The sequence below is a fragment of the Carlito syrichta genome, unplaced genomic scaffold, assembly GCF_000164805.1.
Source record: "Carlito syrichta isolate Samal-C Ts95f unplaced genomic scaffold, Tarsius_syrichta-2.0.1 Scaffold302529, whole genome shotgun sequence".
In the NCBI taxonomy this organism is placed as follows: Eukaryota; Metazoa; Chordata; class Mammalia; order Primates; family Tarsiidae; genus Carlito; species Carlito syrichta.
The window spans coordinates 128,666-148,858 of record NW_007246625.1 but is presented as its reverse complement, the minus strand read 5'-3'; the positions used below and the strand labels follow the sequence as shown (position 1 = coordinate 148,858).

Below are 20,193 nucleotides of genomic sequence, written 5' to 3'. Positions count from 1 at the left end.
CCTCAGCCTTCCAAGTAGCTGGAATTACAGGCATGCGCTACCATGCCCGGCTGTTTTTTTGATTTATTGTAGCGATGAGGTCTCGCCAAGTTGCCCAGACGGGTCTCGAACCCGCGGGCTCAGGCAATCCACTTACCTCAGCCTCCCAAAGCACGAGATTACAGGCTGAGCCACCGAGCCTGGCTTAATTTCTTTTTTTACTTTTTTGTAGAAATAAAACAGCATATAGGAAAATGCAGCTATCATACAGCTTGATAATTTTCACAGAAGGAAATTGCTTGTATACCAGCATCCAGATAAAAAAACCCAGAAAATTCATAGCATGTCATAAGTCCCCTTTGTGGGAGTGATATAATGGCAGGTATTCACTGAATCAAAAATTGATATGAGTTCTAAAATTACACTGAGAACTTGGAGGAAAAAAGAAAAATAAATCCGCTTTATGCTTTATTCTTGTAAAAACCACCCTCTAAGCCTTTTCAGATAATTATCATTCTGACTTTTAATGGCATGGATTACTTTTGTCCATTTTTTAGCTTTTGTACTATATAGTTTTGTAGTCTTGTGTCTGACTTCCTTGCTTATCATCATTTTTGTGAAATTCATTTGAATTCTTCAGGATGGCTGTAGATCATTCTTTCTCATGGTTGCATAGTATTTCATTCATGTAAACTACTCTTTATCCATTCTAATATTGATAGTAAAATCTTTAAATTTTTAATGTGCATCCTTTTTTTTTTTTTTTTTGAGTTGGAGTCTCACTCAGACACTCAGACTGGAGTGCAGTGGCCGCTCCCGGCCACCGCACCCTCGCCTGCCGGGCTCTGGCGATCCTTCCACCTCAGCCTTCCAAGTAGCCAGAATTACAGGCATGCGCTACCATGCCTGGCTGATTTTTTGATTTATTGTAGAGATGAGGTCTTGCTGCCCAGGTGAGTCTCGAAGAACCCGCAGGCTCAGACAATCCACTCACCTCAGCCTCCCAAAGGCGCGGGATTACAGGCTGAGCCACCGAACCCGGCTAATGTGCATTCTTGCTTTAAAAAAGTCTCACGTGGCCGGACTCGGTGGCTTAGCCTGTAATCCCAGCACTTTGGGAGGCCGAGGCGTGTGGATTGCCTGTGTCTGTAGTTTCGAGACCAGCCCGGGCAACTTGGCGAGACCTTGTCTCTACAGTAAGTAAAAATTTAGCTGGGCGTGGTAGTGTGCACCTATAGTTCTGGCTACTAGAAAGGGTAAGGTGGAAGGATCCCAACAGATTGATGCTGGGATGGCCATGAGTATGCCACTGCACTCCAGTCTGGGTGATGGAGTGAGACTCCAACTTAAAAAAAAAAAAGTCTGAAGTTGAAGATACTATTTCCATTGTTTCTGACTTCTGTTGTTGCTCTTGGAAGAAAGTATTCTTAAGTTTTGATCCTTTATGGAAAATTTGTCTTTTCTCTTTGGATCCTTTCGAGATGTCTTTATCCTTGGTTTTCTGCATTCCCAAGGTGTCTGGGTATGGTTTTACTTTTATTATCCTGTTAGAACTGTGTTTCTGAATCTGAAGATCCACATCTTTCATCAGTTCTGAAAAATTCTAAGTTATTAGTTTGTTAACTTAGGAGCTGTAGAGTTTCAAGCACAGTGATGACACGAGCAAACAAATGTTTTTAAAACATCATTCTGCTACTTACTGGTTGGTTGCTTTGGGCAAAACATTTAAATGGCTTGTACCTCAGATTTCTCATCTGAGCAATGATAATCTCTATTCTTTCTACTTCATAGAGTCATCTTGAATAGCAAGGAGAAAAATGTACTTGAAATTACATTGCAAGTTATAACATACTACACAAATAGTACAGGATTGAGCTCACTGTAGATGTTCACTAAAATTTATTGAATGAATCTCAATAAATGTTTGTTAAATGTGTAATGAATAGTGTAAGAATATTTAAATATTTTTACTCTTTTTCTCCTCCATTCCCTTTTTTAAAAATGCAACAGTATTTGTATTACTCTTGGGAATGATCTGTGTATTCATGCATTTATAGAATATATATGAAAAGTTACTATGATGATTTATACATAATATCAAATTTTATTCAACTCTCAATGCTATTGATTTTCTAAAATACAAGCCTTTGTCACTACCATTGGTAGCATTTGGTGTCTCTAAACTACTGTTTCTTTTGTCTGTACCAGCCATCAGATAGTTTGCATAGCTTTGTCTCAGTATTCATTTTTATATAAATTAATGTATTTCCTCTCTCCAATTAAATTTTGTGGAGATGGTCTATTGGAAAGTTTGGGGCTTTAAAATTAGGCAGATCTGGGACCAAATCTTTTTTTTTTTTTTTTAAAGTCGGGATCTTATTCTCTTGCCCAGGCTGCAGTGCAGTAGCACAATTATGGCTCACTGCAGCCTTGACCTCCTGGCCTCCAGTGGTCCTCCTCTCAGCCTCCTGAGTAGCCAGGACTACAGGCACACATCATCATGCCTGGCTAACTTTTTAATTTTTTTGTAGAGACAAGGTCTTGCTATGTTGCCTCGGCTGGTCTTGAACTCCTGGGCTCAAGCAATCCTCTTGCCTTGGCCTTCCAAATTACAGGCATGAGCCACATGGGTAGCCCCAAATCTTGACTTTATCATTTCCTGACCTGTGATATTAGAAAAGTCACTTTACCATTTTTATCTTCTGTTTGTTTCTCTGAAAAATAAGGAATGATTTTACTTATGAGTTCTCTGCCATGTGGATAGTGCTCTTTAAGGTGTTTGAATGATTGCAGTATAGATACAGAGGGTGCCAAAAAGGGAAGGGAAACACTGTAATAAAATTGTAATACTGAATAAGATGAATACAAATCACGTTTGACTTTTGTAGTTACAAGAGGTGCTCAAAGAGGTTACCATCAGCATCCAGACACTTCTGATTACAACAAGCATCTCTTAAAATGTGTATACATTTTTTGGGGCATCCCCAATATTGTTCTTTTACAGTTGGGGAACCTGTTACTCAGAAGGATGAGAGTGACTTGCCCAAGGTCATAAAGCTAGTATGCACTGGAGCCAGTCTTTTAAGCTGGAGTGACTGATGATAAAGCCTGTGCCCTCACTAATATATGAGAAAGCGTTTAGCACAGTACTGGATACCTAGTTGACACTCATTAAATATAGACTCTTTTTTACGACAGTAATGTTTCATCATTTTCTAGCACTTGACATTTTCCCCTTCACACAGTTGGTACTTCTTTACCAATTGCTTATTGTCTGTGTTATGCTGCTGACCTTTTATTCACTGAATGTTGACTTTCTAGCTAAAGGGAAAGGACAGTCCCAATCCAGAGTGAATATTAACACTGCTTTGGTTGAGGATATAATCAACTTGAAAGAGGTGGACGAAGAAATGAAGTCTGTGATGGAAGCTCTCAAGGATAATTTCAATAAGACTCTCAATATAAGGACTTCACCAGGTTAGTGACTAAACCAATGTTTTGGGGAGGAGTATAGTGGAAAGAACATGACTTTGCAGAGGTGATTTTAGTTCCAGTTTTGTCATTTGCTAACTCATGTCCATAGGTACATTACTTTACTTTTCTGGTCCTTAGTTTTCTTATTTGATTTCTACCTTGTAGCTTTGGGGTGGATGTTAAAACAAATGTAATGGTTCTAGCACAATGCCTGGCACATAATTAACACTACATTTATTTATCCATATAGGAACTATTTGTCTATTATGAACTAGACAGTGTGCTAGTGCATAGTAGTGAACAAAAATATGCATAATCTTTGATCTTATGGAATTATGCTCTCAAAAAATGGGAGTTTTAGCATGAGAGTACTAAGAACACATCTAGGTATTTAGTCTCATAGTAATTGACATCTTTGGTCTGATATTTCCAATTTTTCCTGCTTGGCAGTTCTTAACCCTTACTGGGGACCAGTGACTGAAAACCTGCCCACCTGAGGCATTTCTATACCCCTGAGCTTGACCAGGAAGATTCCATTTGGGTTAATAACTTCCTCAAAGTGGCTTTTCTAAAGTGGGAAATGTCAGAACTGTCTAAGAGAACTGTTTGCAGATGTGACAGAGAAGTGAGTTGTCAGCTGATGGTGCAAACAGGCAGGAAAAATCCAATTGCTATTAAATTGGTCTTGTGTAAATTGTCATCATCCTAGAGTCAAGCCTGGGACCCTTTTTGAAGGTATATGTGGGAGCTTGGGCTGCTCCTACTCACATCTTGGTTGAGGTAGTTCATAAGGAAACTAGAAATATTTCATGAATTTTCTCTTAAGAAAACCAAGTGAAAAATACACAACTCCATTTATATACACCATCAGAAACATACTGAGTTCAGAGATGAGATCCAGCGTGAAATTAGAAGGCCATTCTTGTCATTTGTCAACCTTTGGACTAGAGTATTTCTGCCTTTGCTGACAGTAGAGCATGCCATTCAATCTCTCTCAGTTGTTTATTTTAAACTTGCTTATTATTTTAGGTATGAAACTGATAAAGTGCTCTGTCTCCCCTGTGCTTTCTGGCCTGTTAACATTCTACAGCCGAAACCAGAGAGCAGTTTGAGAGGAGCTGAGGGAGAAATGTGATACTTAAAATTAGCCAGCAAGCTCCACTCTTGTTGAACTTAAAAAGATGATGGGCCTGGAAAAAGGTTGGGAGTGTAATTTGTTAAATGTTAACCTCTGAGAAAATGAGGGGCAGGAATGAGACTGAAGGAGATTCTCACTGGGGACAGATTGAGGGAAAAGGATTTGATGCATTATGTCGATATGGATTTAGGGAATGGGAACCACCACAATTGCATACTGAAAAGCCTGTGTTGGGACTTCTGTGGCAAAGGATCTTATAGCAAATCAGGAAGGCTGAATTAAGATCCATTTTCAAAAGGTCTCCTGTTGGTATTTCCTCTTTGCAGCTTTCTTTTCACGATTATGTTTGTGTAACATTCTACTTAGAACTTGGGAGCATGAAGAGATGGAGTGAAACAGGCTCACTTAATCAATCCTTTTTGCCGTATTCTTCCATACCTTTCATTACTATATATGAACCAGCTAGTACTTTTCTCCTTATACTTCCATCTGCCTACCAGCAGTTTCTATCTCCAAGATAGTTGATACCTTTTAACAGTTATCTAGGTATCGTTTTATTTTTTCAATCTTGGCTTCTTTCCCTTTCGGCCATCATCCATTCACTTATTCATCAAAGCATTTTTGATTACTTTTTCTGTGCTGGCTGATTACTTTAATAGGTGCTGTGGATACAGACAGAAAAGATATTGTCTCCATCTTCCAGGGATCTTGGAACCTAGTGTGAAGGGACAATTAAACCAATATGTATAAAACCATACAGCAAAGCTGAAGGTGAAGACCACATGGCTTGGAATTGGTCAGACCTAAGTTTGAATTCAGACACCATTAAGAGTTATTGTGAACTTGGACAAGTTATGCTGTATTCCTCAGTTTCCTCATCTGTAAGATGACAGAAGTAATAATAACTATCTCTTAGGTTTATTGTGATAATGAAAGCAAATAAATAATGGAGAGCATTTAGCATGACATTTTGCTCGTAGGAAGTTTTCAGCGCATATAGGCTATCATCATTATTTTTTTATCTTTTTTCTTTTAGAGATGGGGTCTCTGTCACCCAGGCTGGAGTGCAGTGGCATGATCATCATGGAAGTATGCATAGAATACTTGGAGGCTTGCTTAATAAGGGAGGCTTGTAATTCAGCCTAGGAGCTCAGACAAGATTTCTGAGATTAGATGCTACCTCTAGCTGAGTATTTTAAAGAATGAGCAGGAGTTATCTCAGTAGAGAAGGGTGTTCTTGATAAAAGGAAGATTATATGCTAGAATCTTGAGGCAAGAGCGAACAGTCTATCTGAGAAATTGTTTAAAATAAGTTAGTTTGAGCCAGGCTTGCTTGCTCAGCCTGTAGTCCTGCGCTTTGGGAGGCTGAGGTGAATGGATTGCCTGAGCCCGCAGGTTCGAGACCCGCCTGGGCAACTTGGCGAGACCTCATCTCTACAATAAATCAAAAAAATTAGCCGGGCGCAGTAGCGCGCGCCTGTAGTTCCAGCTACTTGGAAGGCTGAGGCGGAAGGATCTTTGGAGCCCAGCAGGTTGAGGCTGCGGTGGCCGGGAGTGGCCACTGCATTCCAGTCTGGGTGACAGAGTGAGACTCTAACTCAAAAAAAAAAAAAAATGTTAGTTTGGCTAAACATAGAATGTCAGGAAGTAATAATAGTCAGCATTTATTGGGATACAGTTGTAAGTGCTTTTCATTTACTCTTTCATTTAATCCTAAAAATCTTATGAGGTAGATATAATTTTTATGCTCTATTTAGAAATCAAGAAACAGAGGCCCAGAAGGTTAAAGGGGTCTACCCAGGGTCACCCAGTCAGGAAGTGGCAGCATTGGTATTTGAATTCTGATTGTTGGTCTTCAGAATAATGAAGACTTGTGCTGTGATACCTCCTGAACTTTTTCAGGTTGAAATCAATGGTGTCAGCAACCTTCTATATTATGATGACATTGAATCTGGTTGAGTACCTCAAATCAGATCTTTGGGCCATAGTATGGTACTGCTTTATTCTGACAACATATTGCCAGGACAACTCTGATTTGCTTAGGACTCCTTTTCCCTCCTCTTTCTTTGTGTCTCAGAATGAGCTATCCTTGAGTGGTTCCTACTGTGAATGATAAGGTTTTTCTTCTAGTTCTCATTTGCATAGGAAATCAGGGAGTTTGAATAATGCTTATTTTCCATCTGTAGCTACAGCCTTATTGCTTGACTTCCTGGGTTTGTGAACTTTTTTCCTAGGGTTTTCCAGAATTCAGATATGGAATAAAGACCAGATCCAGGATAAAAGTGAAATGTTAATCTTTTTTTATATAATGGGTTTGTTTCTGAAGGGAATCTAAACACCAAAATTAAGGGTGGTTTAAGAGAATGATTCCAAATCTGGTGTCAGTATCAGGTGGTAAACCTAAAAAAACATTTCAGCTTCCCCCAAGTCACAGTCTACAGAATCAGGATCTCTGGGGTAGGGTCCAGGAACCAAATTTTTTTTTTTTTGTTTTTTTTTTGAGTTGGAGTCTCACTCTGTCACCCAGACTGTAGTGCAGTCGCTCCCAGCCACTGCAGCCTCGACCTGCTGGGCTCTGGCAATCCTTCCAGCTCAGCCTTCCAAGTAGCCGGAATTGCAGGCATGCGCTACCACGCCCGGCTGATTTTTTGATTTATTGTAGAGATGAGGTCTCGCTGCCCAGGCGGGTCTCGAACCCGTGAGCTCGGGCAATCCACTCACCTCAGCCTCCCAAAGGCGCGGGATTACAGGCTGAGCCACCGAGCCCAGCCAGGAATCTAATTTTAAAAGCTTCCTAGTGATTCTGATGCACAGCTAGATTTATATAAGGGAAAGAGCCTTGGTTGAAATCAGAATTCAGCACATCCAAATTTGGATTTGACTCTTAATGGTTTTTTCTTTTGTTAGTTCTATGATTATGGCCTGTTTGTTTTATTTTTTTTTAAGAGAGAGTCTTGCTCCGTTACCTAGGCTGAGGCTCAGTTGTGCTGTCATAGCTCACTGCAGCCTTGAACTTCTGGGCTCAAGTGATCCTCTTACCTCAGCTTCCTGAGTAGCTAGGAATACAGCTGCATGCCACTGCATCAGCTAATTTTTTTATTTAAAAAATTTTTTTTAGAGTCAGGATCTCACTGTGTTGCCTGCATTGACCTCCCAAAGTGCTGAGAGTACAGGGATGAGCCACACTTGCTATCCTTCCCAAGTCTTATTTTATCATCAAAGTAGAGATAGTAATATGCTGTTACAGGATAGTTATAATAACTAAAAGAGATAATAATAGGTAACACTTTTATCCTCATTTTTTGGCATTGTATACTTGGCTGTTTACATTTAGTTACAATTCTTTAGCCACAGTACTAACTTTAACCATCTAAGGTAATTATTTTTTGACTGAGTTGAAACCAAGGGCCAGAAAAGAAAAGGAACTTGCTAGAGGTTTCATAGCAAGTAAATGGCTAATTTGCTAGCATGGGGAGGGTGTTGATCAACTCTTTCTAGTGTTAGCTCTAAAAGTCCTATGTCACAGGAAACTCCTCAGGTCCAGGCAAACTAGAATGGTTGGCCACCTTGGTTGCTAGTAAGGAATTCCAACCTAGTTCTTTCAACATACCGAGCTCCCTCACATGACACTGCTGTTCCTATGAAAGCCTCTTGAATAGTCTTGTCACATTGATAAGGGATGTTGAATCTCTAAATGCTTGTTGAATCTGAGAGAGACTTAGATGTGTGGCTTTTAAGGTCCTTCAGAATTCTAAAACTCTGTAATTTTTCTTTTAGGATCTCTTGATCATATTGCTGTGGTAACTGCTGATGGAAAGCTTGCTTTAAACCAGATTAGCCAGATCTCCATGAAGTCACCACAGCTGATTTTGGTGAATATGGCCAGCTTCCCCGAGGTAATGTGGCCTTGCTAAAATCCCTCTCCATGGTCTCTTTTGGAGGAGGCTGAGTCAAGTCAGGAGGAAATATTCCCTTCAGCTTGGGATGAAACAAGAGAGAAGACATAATAAAGATAAGTTAATAAGGAAAAGCTCTCTTCCTGTTTCTCAATTCTTTTTCTGTTAAACTCAAATGCTATAGAGACTAGGCAAGTTATTTGAAAACCAAAACAGGCTCCGTCTAAGGAATAGTAATGAAGATAGAGTGATTGGTGCTTGGCCAGTAGGTGTGTGTGTGTGGTGAGGGGACACCTCTGGTAAACTGGAAAGCCTGTGTCTTATCTGGGGGTGGGGATGGGGGTTCCTCTGATCATTGCCGGGTAGAAATGTAGGCCTGGCAACCAGTGTTACTTGATATTATGATTTTTATTTCTAGAAGAAGCAGTCACACAAACTTTTGTGAGATCTTTGTTCTTTAAATATTGATGATTCACTATTTTTCTTAAAACTGTGAGACAAAATGTATTAATGGGCCAGATATGGCATGAAGTCCTTCAGTTTTTGTTTTTTTTTTTAATCTCTGCATTAATATTTGGAACAGACCCTCCAGGAATTCTTTTCAAACTAGACTGACCATTGCAAATAATTGTACAGAGCATAGTCTTTCTAAGACTGGAAGGTAAGTTGCATTAGATCATTGTAACCCTGAGGCTTTGCGATTTTAAGTAGTTGAGGAAGATAATTGTGCTTTTCCTTATTGGTCGACTGGGAATTGGTCTGGATTGGGAGGAGTCCTAGAGGACCTGGAATCTGGTCCAACTTGACCTTGGGCAAGTTGCTTCATTCTCTGGGCCTCTGTTCCTCATCTGCTAACAGGAAGGAATCTTCCTGTTCTTACTGTCTGTTTCAATATTCTGTTCCAAAGACATAGACTGAAGTTGGACTTGCTGGATTTGACAAACTAGGCTAGAGACAGGAAAAAGGAAAAGCCCTTGCTTTGCACAAGCTATTTCAAATCAAATGATTTTGATAGCTAATGTACCAAGCACACTTCTGAAGGTGTTACTACCACTCTCCAAATCTATTCTCTGTACTATAGCCAGAGTGAGTCTTTAAAAAACATATTGTGTCATGTTCTTTCCATGCTTTAAATTTATTAGTGGCTTCAAGTATCTGTAAGAAAAAGCCCGAAATCTTTATTGTGGCCTAGAAGTTTTTATATGGTATGGACTCTGCCTATGTCTCCAGTCTTGCCAGTCTTGTGTCACTGTTATCCTTGCATACTGCTCTAGCCACACCTGCTTTTCATTTCCTCAAACCACTAAGCCCTTTGCATCCTCAGGGTCTTTGCATATACTGTTCTCATTGCTTGGAATACTCTTGCATGGCTAATTGCTATTTGTATTTTGGATTACAGTTTAAATGTCACTTTTTCAGGGAGGCTTTTCCTAATCTATCTAAATTATTCCTCCACACTAAGCTTTCTTATACAGCATGACTCTTTTTCTTTATTGCTCTTCTGTTAATAATTATACATTTATTTACTTGTTTATTTTCCATCTCACTTTTACTGTATTGTAAGCTTGGAATGTAGGAATCATGTCTAATTTGTTCATTGTGTCCAGCGCCAAACATAGTGCCTGGCACATGGAAGCACTCGGTAAGTTTTCCTTGAATGGATGAATACTTGTCATTAGGTTGATAAAAGAGAGGCACTCATTCCTGGTGTTACTGAGAAATAGAGAAATGGATAAAAAGGGAACTGTTAACTCTTGCTCTTTCTGGCCCCCTCTGAACTACTGAGGCCTTTCTGCCTTGTTCATCTAATCCCTTAGGCTCGGCGGGCCAATTTAGGGAATAGCCTCCTAATTACACAGCATGAAGACCTCATCAGGCAGATTGCTTTTCAGAGCCAGCCACTTCTGTTATTAAATAGCAAATGACATTCACAGAAGAAGCACCTGATTGGTCACCAGAGCATCTTATGAGGCAGGAGGAGGTATTAATAGCTTAATTTTTTCTCAGGAAGTTGGAGTATATCTTCATTTTTTTTCAACCAAATCATCTTTGCCATTTCTCCAAGTTGAAATTGCATGGGTTATGAAAAAAATCTGTACAAGCATCTCAGAGAGGTTCATTTACAGGGACACAGTGAGAAAGTGTGAGTTGCATTGTCTTTTGAATTCCTTTATCTCTCATCTGGTGTATATATTAAACAAATTGCTCTAACTAAATATTTCCTTCTTCCAGCTTAGAAACTGTCCATAAAGTACCCAGGTTCATAGCTTCAAAATGCTGAGCTAATCCTCTCTGTGTTTATATAATTTCTTTCTGTTTCACATACGGTTGACTTTCTTTCCAAACCCGAGCATTTCTGTGTTATGCTGTAGTGACACAATGCAGATTTACATGCATAATCTTTCTGAATGCATTGAAGACAGAAAGTTGTGTTGCATTTGTTTAACATGTGTCCTGCTTGATAAATTATGCACACGGTTGCTGCCTTTCATAAACTCGCCTGCAGCTAGAATTAATGATGGGGAAAAAAGAGAAAGGAATGGTTTGAACAAAACAAGGAAAGAACAAAACAACTCTGCAGGTTTCATTATTGCTCTTGTGGAGGGAGGGGAGCTAATGTGTATTGAGTGTCTGCTGTGTTTCCAGTCACTTTCTCATGTTTTGTTTCATATGATAAACACAGGTACTCTGTAAAATTAAGAGTTATTTATTCCATTTTATAGATGAGGAAACTGAGACTCAGAGAAGTAAAATATCTCTGTGATAGAGCCAAGATTTGAACATAGCTCTGTTTGATGTGAAAGCCTGTGCTCCTTTCATCATTCATTCATTAATTCAGCACATATTTTTTTAGTCCCTGAATGTGATTAGTTTCTGTTTGAGGTACAGGGAATTCATTGATGATTAAGACAGACTGTCTCTTTCATAGACCTTACATTCTAAAGACTAAAGAAAATGGAAGGCAGGTAATTGACGTGGCACTTTTGTAGTTGACTTGAATCCAAATTCTCAAGGACTTGTTTACTTGTTTACCAAGTTTTTATCATTTTTTTGTTCTTTAGCATAGATTAGCTTAAGAGTAACAATGGCATATATTGCTAATTGATCATAGCACACTTCCTTGCCTGAACCCAGGTGGGGTCTATGATCTTTCTCAACACACTACTCCAAGCAGCCACACTGCTTGGAGTCAATGTTTGAGAGCAACCCAGTTGCCCTAGGATACTGTTGAGCATCTCTTCAGTGAGGGGATAAAAGCTTAAGATAAGAGATGGAAATTCTCTATGCCTTTTTTATCTGAACCATGCTTAGCTCAGACGTCATGTTGGGAGAATGACTCTTAATTGCCTGAGGTTCTGCATTCTACCATGTCAAAGCAAAATATACATATCTAGAATACCTTTAAAGATATACCTCTTTCATTGCAAAATGAAACCTTGATTGATTCGCATTTTTTTCTTTCTCTTCATATGAAAAGACCAAGAAAAGTTAAAGTGTTAAATAAGGTTTGAGAGGTTACATATATGAGGGAAAGGAGTTGAGTTTTTCTAATACATCTGAACCAAATCATTAATATATTCATACAACAAACTTTTAGTGAGTTCTTACCATATACTTGGCACTGTGCCTTGTACTGGGAAGATGTTAATATTGAGCCATAACTTCTATCCAGCTTAGTATTAGTAATTACTGCTCTTGGGCCTACAGGGGAAGGCCAGGCTGAGAAAGGGAAGTTGTGGTGATGGGATATTATACTAGTGATTATCAGTTATTCAGTGAGAAGCTACAGAAGAAAATTGGGAAATTTGAGATTAGACCTCCTCTTCAAAATGGAGTGTCTCAATTATTGTTAACTTTAGAAATCTTTGTTCTGTTTATCTGTGTGTATGCTTTTTGTCTTTTTGTTTTGAGTCAGGGTCTTACTCTGTCACCAAGGCTGGAGTGTAGTGGCATGATCATGATTTACCACAGCCTTGACCTCCAGGGCTCAGGCATCCTTCTGCCTCAGCCTCGAGTAACTGGGACTACAGGTGCACACCACCATGCCTGGCTCCTTTTTTGTAGAGACAAGGTTTTGCTATGTTACCTAAGCTGGTCTTGAACTCCTGGGCTCAAGCAGTCCTTCCACCTCAGCCTCCCAAAGTGCTGGAATTATAGGCATAATCCACAATGCCTGGCCTTTGTGTGTGTGTGTGTGTGTGTGTGTTTTAAATTAAGGAACATGGCAGTTCAGAGAAAAATTAATTTCACTTCTTTATCCAGTTCTTTTATTTACCTTGGTCATACCCTTTATACACCAGGCCTAACTCCAAATTATTTTTGGCTACTCAAAAAAAATCAGATCCATATATTTTAATTACTGAATACACTGAGCTCAGGGATCTGGGGGAAAAAAAAGACAAAGTAACATCATTGAACTGAATTGCCATTAATTCTCCTCTTAACTTCGCCAGTAACTGGACGTATAATGGGTGAGGTCCATCTCTCTTGGGCAGTTAGGGAAAACCATGTCTACACTTAGGAATATGACCTTATTCTACAGTCCCTGTTTACACAATGAAGGGCTGTGCTTGGTTATGTTAGAGGTCCCTTCCAGCTCCAGTAATCTGTACCTCTGACTAGAGGTACCATTTTAAGAATTTACAGTTTTAAGCAGTAGACATACTGTTAGATTCCATGTACAGCCTCCCAAGGATTATTTATCTGTATGTGGAAGTTTTGGTCTGCCTTTTTGGCCTTATAGTAACACCTCATATAGATGTAGAATTAAGGTTATTTAAAAATGAAATGGATGAGCATTTTAGGCAAAGTACCTGGAAAAGTAAAATAGGTATCTGTCAACCCCCATTCATTTAAATCAGAAAGTCTAGGGAGGAACTCAAGACCAGGAATTGCCTGTGAATCCAGGTAATTCTGATTGGCTCTGATCAAACTTAAAATTCTTTTGAAAATGTCAGAGACTTTGATTTCACGAATTCCACGTTGTCTTGCTAGTGAAAGTATCTTTCTTCCACACTACTTTCTTATTACTCTTTAAGCTTGCATACCAGGTGTAGTTATAATGTTGCTTGAGTGTGAGATGAAGCACTTTGGGAAATCAGTGTACCAGTACGCCAGCTGGCACATTAGTGAGCACACCCATCAGAAAAGTCCCAGAAGGATGTTGGTCAGGGCAGCAGTACATCAGCTAAATGCTGATGTCAACTCTGCCTTGTTTGAGGGTTTTATGCATTCCTACCTTTATATAATATATATTGTGTAATAACTGCCTTTGACTGGATATTACTGTGTGCCAGGCACAGAACAAGATGTATTGCTCATGTTATTTCACTACCCCTCTGAGGTTTAGGTGCCACATGGTCTCATTATGAAATGAAGACTCAGGGAGGTCAAGCATATTTCCCAGGGTCTCTTGATTATCAGAGATAGGATTCTTTCTGACTCTAAAGTTCATGCTTTTAACTATTATACCACGCTGCCTTTCCTGGAACATATACCAGTAAAGATTCATTGCTCATTCCAAAATATGAGTGAGTTTGGTGTGAGCATAGATGTGAATGAGTTAAATTTATTTACTCATTCCAAATTGGCACTGGTATATTTTGAGTGTAAAATGTCAACTGGAATTTTTTAATGTATGAAATCTTTCATCTGGCTTTACACCAATCTTTGCAGAGACCAGCCCCCCTCCCTTGAGGATTTATTGTGGTTTTGATCTGTGTTGCCTCAAACCATTGAAATCTTTTCAAAGAAGCAGAGCTGTTTTCTTTTTATTTTTTCTTCCCTTTCTTTTTTTCCTCCTGCAGTACACTGGTACCAGGAGTGGACATAGTTTGCTATTCAGCTTGATCAAAGCACTCTACACCAATGTAACTTCCTGATCTTACTGGTAACAGAACTAAATGTTTCCATGTTCTGCCAAGATGGGTTGCCAGTTATCGACAGAGGGCTTGCATCTGGTAATAATTATTTACTAATTCTGTTTACCTTTTGATCTGGTTTTCAGTGTACAGCTGCAGCTATCAAGGCTATAAGAGAAAGTGGAATGAATCTGAACCCAGAAGTGGAAGGGACGTTAATTCGGGTACCCATTCCCAAGTAAGTTTGGCTGAAATTCACATATTCTGATGAAATGGGGTAATTGTCCTTGGAAGGAAATCAACATCCTGCTATACTGTTAGGTTGATAACATACCTTACCTGCACCTTTCATCCTGGCAGACATCTTTTGAGATCCAGTTTACTAATTCAGAAATACTTACTGATATGTAAGTATTATTATGTACTAGATATGGGCTATGCAGCAGTAAGCATGAGAAATGTGTCTTCTTCACATAGTTTACATTCTGGTTTGGAAGAGAGGACAAATAAAGTCATTGTAGGTAATGACATTCTGTAAGGAAAGAAAAGACCATGAGATCCAATAGAGAGTGACTTAGGGAGGGTGTTGATGGCAGGGGCAACTTTAGCCTGAGAGGAGGTAACATTTTTGCTGAGAGCTAAATGCAGGGAGAGAGCAGTAGAGGAGACTGGACTAGTCAGTAGATGCTGACGGTTTGGGCTTTATAGGTCATGGTAAAGAGTTTGGACTTTAATTGCAGTAGGAAGTCATTGGAGAGATTTAAGCAGAGATTTTATCTGGTGTTGACTGTGTAAGGGTCTCTCTGGCTGCTGATTAACAAATGGAATTAAGGGGGACAAATCAGGAGGCAACTGCAGCAGTCCAGGTGAGACACAAGTCTTCTTACATTTTGTAGCAGAAAATTTAAATCCCTATTCCTATACAGTGCCTCACATACAGCAAAACACAAATAAATGTTGAATTAATTTGTTCAGTCTTTCAACAGATGTTTTTTAAGCACTAACTACACGCCAGGTACTTTCTTAGCTGTTGAGATATAGCAGTAAACAAAACAAGCAACAAAAAGTTCCCCTCCTCCTAAGGCTTCCCTGATAGCTGAGTAGGCACAGTAAGTAGAAGAATAAATACATAATGTAATGTCAAGTGAGAATAAGGTCAGTAAAGAAAAATAAGCAAGGTAAAGGGGTAGAGAGATTTGGGGACTTTGTCATAGTGAAGGTCAGGAAGGATGTGACATTTGAATAAAGACCTAAGTGAAATGAATGAGTAAAACTTCCAAATAACTATAAGGGAAATAGAATGTAACACTAGTTGAGTGTCACACATCATCTTGTATTCCTTTACATATATTGTCTCATTTGTCATACAATCCCTGTAGTTTTTCTTTTCCCCCTGCATATGGAAATTAAAGCTCAAGAGAGGTGAACTAATATCTCTGAAGCCACATAGTTTGTGCTAAAGCAGGGACCCAAACCCAGGTTTAGTTGATTCCAAAGCCTTGTGATGTGCCCATGCTAACAAGAATTAATCCCAATACTGAGAGTCCAAGAAATTTTCCTACTCAACTTTTTCCTGCTTATGACCAGAGACAGGTATCTTATTCATTTTATCCTCAGTACTCTGTAAAACTGAATTAACATTATGCTTTGAAATCACATGAATTAGAAGCAGTATTACTTAATGTTTAAGAAGCAGGTTCAAATCTAGTACCTTTTGGCTTGGCCAGTTCATTGATTTGCTCAGTGAATTTTCTGAGAATGTTTATGTGCCAGGTTGTGTGCCAGGATGTGCAGACCTGATGTGTATCATCATGGAGCTCATAGACTGTGTGACAGATCCTTTGTTTCTATTCTCTCCAGCTTACTTGTAGAACTTTGACCCACAGTTTATAGATGAAAAACCTGAAGTTCAGAGAAATTAAGGAACTCACCCAAGATCTCATAACCAATAAGTGGCAGTCAGGATTTGGATTTTGAGTGTTTTTGTTACCTCCTTCTAGGCTCTCTGGGCAGATGAGTAATTACAGAAAAAACTAAGTGTATGCATGAACATTAGAAGCAACAGTCACGGGTGTCATAGATAGCAGTCAGCAGGTTTATTTTCTAGTTCTTGCTCTCCTGTCTGTGAAACCTTAGACAGTCACTTAACCTTGCTGAGCCTTGGTTTCCTCATATACCAGATGAAGGAGTTGTTCTCAGTGGCCTGTCAGGTCCTTTCTGAAGCTCCAAAATTCTGTGGGGCTATGAATTTGTGTTGTAAGTGCTCATTGTTGATTTAGATTCTTGCTAGCGTGGCCCAATTGTGTGTCACATTTTTCTTTCAAAGATCTAGTTGACATAACCTGCACTTTGGCAGCCCCACAGGAGTTAATGATAACCCTTGGTGCATCGCGTGTAAGTTTGAAGGATCAGTGAATTTAACTTGAATTTCCAAAGACATGGGGAATTGGTTACATTATTTTTTATATTATTTTATCTTGGTTAATGGGTGTAATCCTAGAGAAAGTTGATGGACCAAAACCATCTGCTCTTGCAGAGCTCATTTTTTATGTGCTTTCTTCATTTTGACAAGGTGGTAGGGTCATGAGGCCCTTTACTGAACTATATGTTTGGTAGTTTTCTAGATAAAAAAATGAATGATTCTGTTCTTTATTATGAAGGCTGTGTCATGTGAGAGGATAAAGGTTGATTTAGAAGTAAGAGGTCCAAGGTTTTACTTGGTTTTGGCAGTGACTTCCATATGACTCTGGACACATTGCACTAACTGCCTGTTACCTTCTAGTTCCTTATTTATAAAATAGATGAAGCAGTATATAATGATAGGCAGAGATTTGGTGAGATTAATAGACAAAATAGATTAGGTAGTGTGATGCCCTTAGAATAGAGAAACTGTATAAATGTAAGATACTAATATTATTTTAGTAAACCTTGTTTATCTGTATGTGTATATATATAATTTATATATAAAAAGAAGGTATGGGGAAGGGAACTAAGAGGTCAAACACCTACGATGTGCCAGGAACTGTTGTTAGGTGCCTGACACATACAGGGAAAGGGGAAAAGTAAAATGCTTAAAGTCTGCCTTGGTGTCACATAAGCATGAAATTGAGTTCCAGCCCTTCTGCTTTTAGCTGTGTGATAGTGGCAACTATCTCTGCCTCTCTAAATCTCAGACAGCTCATCTGGGAAATAATAATTTATAGGACTTGCCTTATCATTATTGGAAATTTTCAGTGAGATAATGTACATGATGCCTAGTAAGCCCCCAGTTAATGCTGGCAAAAGTTGCTTTACCTTTATTCCCTTTCACAAATAGGTGGGAGAATCATTCCTTTTGGGAATAAGGAAGCCGAGATTCAGAGAGGTGAGGCATTGGCACCAGGTCACACAGCTGGTAATTGACAAAGCTGCGAGGAGGAAAATAACACATCAAAGCTGTGTTGGAAGTTTGGGAGTTTTGGGGAACAGGAACTGATCCTAAATTCCTAGGAACAGTTTCAGATTATAAAATTTCAAGATTAGTTCTAGGAAAATTTGCCTTTCTTGGTTGATCATGAGTCTTCTGCCTAATGATAGTCTGCAGTTTTGCTTTTTTGCTTTAACTCTGGATGCCTAGAACTAAATTTTATTTTCAGTTACTGCAGATCTCACCTACTTCCTCACCCTTATTATACTCCTCTGATTCTTATATTCTTATTTAAATAAGTCTACTGAGTATGTGACTCTAACAGTAATCTGCCTTTGATTTTTTTTGGAAATAGGTAGGAAGTCAATCCTAAATCAATAACAGGTCAGACTTGGATCCTGAGTGGTCCTTATCACCAGGTCTCCATTATTAGAGTCTCTGGGAGTCAGCTCTGTGTGACCATATGCAAGTTTTTTTTTTTTAAATCATGGCCTCTCTTTTCAGGTAAAATATCATGGAGTCTCAGAGGCTCTGGGTTATATCCTTTCCAGTGTGTACAGCTTTTGTTTTCTTCTCTGGCAGTATTCTTTTATTTAGGTCAGTCGGTCAACTGGATGACTTTTTTTGAACATTCCTGTTAAAAGAGATTTATTAAAATAGTATCTTCTTCTTTCTTTCCTATTTATGTAATCACATTTTGGGCACCATTTACCAACTAGCTAAAAAAATGAAGGTGTGACACCTGGATGTGCTAAGCTGAACACTTTACAGTTTCTCTCCAAATTCTTAAAACAGCACTGTTGGGTGAATTTGACTGATGAGAAACCTGAGGCTCACAAAAGTTAATGCCCAATATCAGACAGCTAGTAAGTAGCAGAAGCAGGATCAGAATTGCGATTTTTGTTATTGCCTTTCTTCCTGTTCTTATCTCCTGATGGAAGTTCTATCTGGAATATTAGTTTTTCATTCTTAACACGGGGCCCTGAAGTTTTAAGCAGGAGTTCATTTTGAATAGGCCAGATTTCTGCCTCCACCTTATTCACATCATCATCATGCCTCAAAACAAACAAACACACACTCCCTTACTGATGTTTTACCAGATGTCAATGGGAAAACCACACTAAGTAGAATAAGGCTGCTTTAGTTTGAGATTGCTGAGTTCATGTGTGGCTTTAAGTAAACACTATGTGTAAATGATGAATTCACCCAAGAGACAAACGTGCGCATAACTGACTCATTCCCTACCAAGGTTGCATCTTTTCTTGATTGTCCTTCTCTTTCATCAATGTCTGCATTGGTTTTATTTTAAATCGAATTAAATGCAGTTTAAAAATTCCTCCATCCTATTCTCCAAAGGGAACCACTTTTAGCACCTTGATTTTCTAGATTTTTTTCTATGCAAAGTCAATTTTATGTCCATAGCTCCCTTAATTTTTTTCTGTAATGATATGAGATTATACTATACATACTGTTCTGTACTTTTTTAACTTCACAATTTGTCAGTGCTTTTTTTTGATGAGAATTCTTCCTTATTCTTTAAAAACTGTGTAGTGTTGGCATTTTACATATAGCATTAACTAGTTCACAGATGTCAAATATCTTGGTTTAAATTTTTTCTCCTTTACTAATCATGTTGTATTGATTTTCTAAGGCCTACTTCCTGTTCTGCTGGAGTGGAAGTGATGGGGGAGACTATAATTGGGAAGGGTGAATGCGGAATGTGGGGGCCTTGCTATTGCTATTGCTCTTGATTGTCTGTGTGCTGTTTTGTAGCAGCACTGCATAGTGCTGGGCTTCTTAGAGACATAGACATTTCAGGGCCCGACAGCCATATGCAACACACCCAAGTAACCACCCAAACTTGATATCATTCTTTTAGGAATCCCTGTTGTTATTTGAATGCCTTCCTCAGCTTACTGTGTGGCGAAAATAATGTTAAGCAAAGTGACTGTTTACTAAGTTTAAGCTGTATTCTAGGCTTTGTACTATATGATTTAACTCATTTCATTCTATTATTCCCTATTTTTCTTTTTTATTCTTTTTTTTTTTTTTTTTTTGAGTTGGAATCTTACTCCATCGCCCAGACTGGAGTGCGAACTCTCCAACTGACAGTCAACTGACTGATACTGTGCTTAAAACTGCTCAAATTTCAGACCATGCCATTTATTCATGAGCAAATAAATATTTTTTGTTGATTTAAATCACTTGGGGTAGTTTATAAACAGAGCTGTAGCACTGGAATTGCCTTAAGATTTAATCAAAATACTGTGGTAGGGAGTTATAGAAATTATGGCAGTATATAGGACATATTATATAGATTTTAAGTCTTTGTTAAGTAGGTCAGTTGTCCTAAGAAAACCATGCAGTGAGAAAGCCCAAACTTCCCCACATGGAGACCTCATGGTGAAGCTCTGAGACAATGTTGAGAAAAACAAATCC

At 38.8% G+C, this 20,193-nt stretch overlaps 1 protein-coding gene across 2 annotated transcripts in view; it reads left to right on the top strand.

Annotated features, from left to right (window-relative positions):
• The window catches only part of MRRF (mitochondrial ribosome recycling factor), a 62,198-nt gene that overhangs the window by 14,087 nt on the left and 27,918 nt on the right, over positions 1-20,193 (top strand). For both annotated transcript variants that reach the window (XM_008056793.2, XM_021711720.1), the window contains exons 3-5: positions 3,301-3,456; positions 8,369-8,487; positions 14,495-14,586. In XM_008056793.2, the coding sequence (XP_008054984.1) occupies positions 3,301-3,456; positions 8,369-8,487; positions 14,495-14,586 (367 nt within the window). The remainder of the gene's footprint in view (positions 1-3,300; positions 3,457-8,368; positions 8,488-14,494; positions 14,587-20,193) is intronic.